The following is a 6467-nucleotide window of genomic DNA, read 5'->3' as shown; positions in this document are numbered from 1 at the left end:
GGATGAGCGCTCCCTGCCCTCTGATAGGCTACGACACCCAGGTGGGCGAGCGGGGGCTGAAGCTCAGTGGGGGGGAGAAGCAGCGGGTGGCCATCGCCAGGACCATCCTCAAGGCGCCGCAGATAGTGCTGCTGGACGAGGTGAGACCATCTCAGTCACACACAGCACACAGACCATCAACATGTTCTACTGGAGGTTGATCGAAAAAAGCGCTTTATAAGTCAAATGTATTATTATTATTATTATTATCATTATAAATTATCTCAGTGGCCTTTGCTTATAAACTCCTTAGACTCCTTATACATTTGCTTTCTTAACACTCCTTATATTATTAGACTATTTTGGATCTATGTGGATATATATTACTGTCTTCTTAAAGGGTTGAAGTTGGAGAGCAGGTGGTTTGATCGCGGTTGATGACATTGAGGTCATTTCACACCCACTTGTGTGCCTTCTAAACGGATCTCTCTCTCTCTCTCTCTCTCTCTCTCTCTCTCTCTCTCTCTCTCTCTCTCTCTCTCTCTCTCTCTGGTCTCTCTCTCTCCCCCCCCCCCCCCCCCAACAGGCCACGTCCGCACTAGACACCCAGACGGAGCGTAACATCCAGGCCTCGCTGGCGAAGGTGTGCGCCAGCCGCACCACCATCGTGGTGGCCCACAGGTACAGCACACGCTCCGGAACCTTCCACCGTCTGTTAGAGAACGCTCCGGAACCTTCCACCGTCTGTTAGAGAACGCTCCGGAACCTTCCACCGTCTGTTAGAGAACGCTCCGGAACCTTCCACCGTCTGTTAGAGAACGCAGCGTCCAGAGCCCAGTGGCTGCTGGGAGTCCAACACTGTTGTTTGGTTCCCCCACCTGGTTTCCATGGTCCCGCTGGTTCTGTGACCTTTGACCTCACGCGGCGGTTGTCTGTTCCTCTGTGTGTTCCCCTGCCAGGCTGTCCACCATCATTGGAGCCGACCAGATCCTGGTGATCAGCGACGGCCAGGTGGCCGAGAGAGGGAGGTGGGTGCAACTTAACTTTCATTTTTGTGTTCGCTTTTTTTTCAAGCAACTTTTAATTCAGAGAAAGTCGGTTAATCCGAGACGGGAACCAGCTGCCTTTCACTTTTCTAATATAACACCTTTTTTTGCAGTAAGATGTTTTGCAGTAAGTCGGCGTTGCAAGAAGTTCTAAGACTGGTTACAAAATAGCAGAGTTAGCCGCTAACGCTAACCGCTAACCGCTTACCGCTAACCTTTTGACTCTCCTGGGGAAAAAAAAACAGTAGTGATCGTCTCGCCTTTTTCTTTTGTTTGTGTGTGTGTGCGTGTGTGTGTGTGTGTGTGTGTGTGTGTGTCTGTGTCTGTGTGTGTGTGTGTGTGTGTGTGTGTGTGTGTGTGTGTGTGTGTGTGTGTGTGTGTGTGTCTGTGTCTGTGTCTGTGTCTGCGTGTGTGTGTGTGTGTGTGTGTGTGTGTAGACATGAGGACCTGCTCCAGAAGGGCGGGCTGTACGCGGAGATGTGGCAGCGGCAGCAGCAGGCCCAGGACTCCGACTCAGACACCGAGGCCAAGGACCGCAAGTCCGAGAAACTACAACCCCCGTCCACCTCGTCGGGTCACCACGGCGACCACTAAATCAAACCCCCCCCCGCCCCCCCCTTTCCTCCTCTGAACTCTGAATCACGCTACAGTCCTAGCTTAGCTAGACGTGAGAAGCTAGCGAGGCTAGTTTTGCTTTCGCCGATCCAGCCGGTCCGAGTCCGATACTTTTCAGCGTGTGCTTGTGTTGTGTACAATCGGTAGAACAGGGAAAACGTCGTTGTTTTTCTGTCAAAATTACAACCAAGGCATCGAGGAGCAATTGTCAGCGCACAATATGAATTTGTGTCTTCGCTGTCTGTTTTAGTGCCGTTTTTAACGTCTGATCCGACTGCAGTGCGTTTAAATTTTCTTCCTCGCTGGTGTTTTAGTCGACCGTAGATTATGGCAGAGATTGATCTTATTACAAATGTGGACGCTATACTCAGGGTGGAATGTTATTTTACTACGATGCTACATTATTTATATTTGTGTTGGCTACCGATATGTTGGAGAAAAAGGACGTTTTCAGGAAACCAAAGCATTGATTGTGTTTAAATCGTTGATCCAACACTGTAATGTATGGAAGTATTACTATTATCTTATTTTTTTATAATTTCCGTTGCTCATTTTATGTTGAGGACGGAAGGGAAAAAAACAGTAGGGTGAGGGAAATATTTGTTTGCTTTCTTCATCGTTTTTAGTCTTGTAATTCGGCAAGTATATTTATTTTGTTTACTATCGGAAAACACTACCTTAAAGTGCTCTGATCTTGATTGTATAGATTGTTTGTATGAAAAATACAGAAATATTAAAGAATCAAAAAGAAAAGAAGGATTTAAACATGTTTTCCTGTGTTTATGAGTTATATAGTTCAGCTTTGGGAAAATGTAAGATAGATAAGATAAGTAAGATAAATGTGTTGTTTCAAGTCAAGTTTATTAGTCTTCAAGGGCTTGACAGGCCACGGTTGAACGGGATATGAAAGCACCGTATACAACTCATATTTATATACTCATATATCCTCATCCTCCATCCAAACAAAAACAAAAAAGGCTCAGCCCAAACCTGAAGTTTAAGTTCATGTTTACCTTGAGAAGAAACAAGTGCAGGATCTAACGACCCGATTACAATTCATATTCAATTTTAATAACAACTTCAAACCAAACCAAAAGACAAATTTCAAAAAAAGACAGTCGTGGGAAAACAGTGTTCAATTGTGTTTTAATACTGAAACAGACATTACTTTACATAACATTACTCATTAGTTGTAGACCACCACCAAATACCTTCAAGTATGAAAACTTAATATCTAAAAACCTAAAACCAAAATTAATATTACACTTGAATGAATAACGCCGTCTATAAAAATATATTAATAAATACATTTTCTTTGAAATATCTGGAATAGATATGGAATCAGTCATTTCAAGATGTTGCAACAGAGACCCGCACATTGCCCCGGTCCCCGGAGCGCCTGGGACCGGAGAAGCGAACGGCGGCGGCCTGCGGGAGGGCGTGGCTGGACGTCCAGCTCCGCCTTCCCGCAGGCCGCCGCAGCCGCTATCAGGACTCGGCCAGGAGGGGCGCCTCCTGCGGGCGGCAGCTCGAGTTCCGGAACACGGCCGCCGTCACAACAACACCGCGATCGGGGGTGGGGTTGAGCTAGAAGAACTAGCTTAGCCACAGCCGAGGACAAATACACGCTTTTTTTTTTATATAACATTTAGTCGGCTAGTTTTTTTTCCCCTGGCTGATGTTAATCTGACCCGAGAAAAATGGATTTCCAGTCGTTATTCAACGACAGAGCCTTCGAGCTGTCGGACTTCCAGGACTTCACGGTGGGTTGCGGGGCGGACGGGCAGCGACGACACCAGGCGAGCTAGGCTAGGCTAGGCTAGGCTAGGCTATGCTAAGCTAAGCTACACCGCTCACCGTCACCAGGCCGCGCGGTCATATTCTCTTACATCGCGGTGGTGGTGCTGAAGTTGCTAAAAACACATTTAGTGGCAACCCGTAATCCGTGTTTTCACAACACTTCCACCAGACCGTAACCGTACGGGCTTCAGAAGTGTCCCCGGAACGGTCTGCACCGCTCGGTGTGCAGACTGTCTGGTTCCACGGTGGAGCTGGAGCTCTGTGGGGGTTGTTTTTAAACTTAACTTTTGAGGATTGTGATCGTGAGCAACACCACATTATAGTGGGTTAACCGATAACACAGTGAATGTTGTCACTGCGATGAAGCTCTCAAAATCTGAACAAATCTGTCCAAATATATATGCGTGTTTGTGTGCGCCGGGTGAACTAACCCAGCGGTGCTCCCTGCAGTTTCTCCCCGGGCATCAGAAGTGGTCTGAGCGGGTGAGGAAGCGACTGTACTACGGCCTGGACCCGGAGGTCTCCCTTGATGACCTCTCCTGCCCTGTCACAGGTGAGGTGCACTCTCACCTGTATGCGTTGATTACACTCAATGTCATTTTACCATGGCGTATAAACTTTAATTCGGGCCCTCTTCGTGTTGGTTGTTGTAGCCCGGGCAATGTGTCTGACACGGACATGTTTGGTTTATATTGTATTTATTACGAGGGGTTATGCGCATAATACACCTCTACGTTGGGGATTTGATGGTATTAATTGTTATAATTCGACTACAATGGTATTGCAATGCACACAAGGAAGAGATCCCGCCAGCTCAGCAAGGGGCCGGGACAGGAACGCCCCCTTCAGGTCACATGACGTTCTAGTGTGCGACCCATGGTTCGCTGAGCTGCAGGATCGCGCAGTGTTTATTTTGATAACTCCGGCCTGGCTGGGGCTGAAAGGATAACTCTTTCTCAAGAGGACCCGGCGTTAGGATTCAATCATAACTCTGTGATGGAAGAATAACTCCACATTCTATTTATCACTAACTAACGTAAACAGCTCCTTTTTTAGATTTCAGTCTTTCTAACTTTCAATTTTAGAGTTAATTTACAACTAATAGTCTAGGAGTAATCATTTACTCATGGTGTTGATGTTTACTATGGCATTCAGGTTAACTAAGACATTCATTGATACATTATATAGCAGCAGTATAGAGGTTAGGGTTAATCCTAACCTAATATAATACGACTTAGAACTGTATTAACTGATGTTAATAAATGCTTTATTAATGTCCCCTTATTTAAAAATATTACCATTTCGTCCATTTATTCCTCATTCGTGTAATTCTGACCTCAGGGTCAATTGAGTTTTGGCTATAGACAAATAAAGGATTTTACAAAAACGAGAGTACCTGCTCCTGTCTCCAGATATCGCTGTGGAATTCCTCCAGAAGTCGGCGCCCAGCCCCATCCGCAAACTACACAAGAAGTATGCCTCCCACGTTGCCAGGTGTGTTTGGTTTACCCTCTTTAGGGGAGTTTAATCTTACAACAAAAAAAAAAAGCGGCCGAATCAACCTTTTTAATTATTCTGAATCAAATTATTTTAAATCATTAACTTCAAAAGATGAACCAGTTGATAAGGTTTTAATTGATCTTAATTGACTCCAGTCCTTAATTGGTGGGACTGAATTCCCCCTTTCTTCACAGGGAGGCGTGCATCTCCCCGTGCGCCATGATGCTGGCCCTGATCTACATAGAACGCCTCAGACACAGAAACCCAGAATACCTGCAGAACATCTCCTCCTCCGACCTCTTCCTGATCTCCATGGTACGCCACTCAAAGGTCAAAGGTCACCCTTTACAGGGCCGTGTTATTCCTGTGGCTGCTCGTCCTAGCTTCGTCGGCTATCGCTCGCAGTATACAAACGGGAGGGGGGGAGGACTTTGAAATTGAAATGTTTACTGATCCACAATCAGCTCAATCAGATGTGGTTGTTCTTCCTGAGGTCAAAATTTCAAATTGCATGTCCTTTTTTAGACCTACAAGCGTGCATTCACACGCAACACAACACACGCAACACAAACAAGAACAGTCAATAAAAAGAGGAAGTGAAAATCAGTACTTGATTTAGGTTGGTTGTTCTGATCAACTCCTAGTCTGAGAACCCTTATGTACTCAGGACTCTTGATGTGTAGGGCTCAAGTTTTCCGGATTCGAACCCCTGAAGGCGTCCAGAGCAAGATGCCAAAGCTTTACGTGCTCATTAACGACATTGTTTCAAACCCTAAGTGGATCTAGGGGGGAAAGGGGAAGTAACACATGACCGTTATACAATTTTAAGAATGCAAAAGACCGCAAAGAGGAAGAAGAGTTTTTAAAAAGAATGATGGATGAATCAGGAGGGACTAGCTTTGGGACGGACCCGGCCAAAGCCACAACCAAACATCCAAAGCCTGTCTAGAAAATGGAAACCTCTAAACTACTCCTACTTATCAAAAGAAAACACAATACTAAACTACTCTAGCTAAGAATGACCAAGGAGGAAAAGAACAGAAGGTAGCACACACCTACATCAGGCCTTTTTCTGAATCTCTTTAATAATCACAAGAATATACCACAGTTTGACTGACCAATCCAAGCATCCCACACATGATGTGTGCCGCTTTTAGAGAAAACGGTCTGCCACATGAGACGTGAAACTGTGAGCTGCTGACGCAGCGGTCGCTTCGAGGCGAACCGGTCTGTCGGTGGAGTGACTCCGTTGTGAACTCTGCCCCGATGACTCAGATGGTTGCAAGCAAATACCTGTACGACGAAGGAGAAGACGAGGAGGTGTTCAACGACGAGTGGGGGGCGGCCGGGAAACTGGACGTCCAAACGGTCAACGCCCTGGAGATGAATTTCCTCAACGCCATGGTCAGTGTGTGTGTGTGTGTGTGTGTGTGTGTGTGTGTGTGTGTGTGTGTGTGTGTGTGTGTGTGTGTGTGTGTGTGTGTGTGTGTGTGTGTGTGTGTGTGTGTGTGTGTGTGTGTGTGTGTG

At 46.2% G+C, this 6467-nt stretch overlaps 2 protein-coding genes across 2 annotated transcripts; both read left to right on the top strand.

Annotated features, from left to right (window-relative positions):
* Positions 1-23: 23 nt before the first annotated feature.
* Positions 24-2402, top strand: LOC311373428 (ATP-binding cassette sub-family B member 6-like; the record flags this gene model as incomplete). Its single annotated transcript, XM_084490207.1, has 4 exons — positions 24-140; positions 566-660; positions 939-1007; positions 1463-2402. Coding segments are annotated over 4 exons (438 nt in total), but the record flags the coding sequence as incomplete, so codon positions are not given.
* A 788-nt stretch (positions 2403-3190) lies between these two features.
* Positions 3191-6344, top strand: cnppd1 (cyclin Pas1/PHO80 domain containing 1; the record flags this gene model as incomplete). Its single annotated transcript, XM_084490206.1, has 5 exons — positions 3191-3403; positions 3891-3993; positions 4853-4934; positions 5135-5255; positions 6216-6344. Coding segments are annotated over exons 1-5 (498 nt in total), but the record flags the coding sequence as incomplete, so codon positions are not given.
* Positions 6345-6467: the final 123 nt, after the last annotated feature.

This window comes from Micromesistius poutassou, assembly GCF_964030765.1.
Source record: "Micromesistius poutassou genome assembly, contig: SCAFFOLD_1989, whole genome shotgun sequence".
NCBI lineage: Eukaryota > Metazoa > Chordata > Actinopteri > Gadiformes > Gadidae > Micromesistius > Micromesistius poutassou.
The sequence above is the reverse complement of the archived record's forward strand: the minus strand, read 5'-3'. Positions and strand labels throughout refer to the sequence as shown.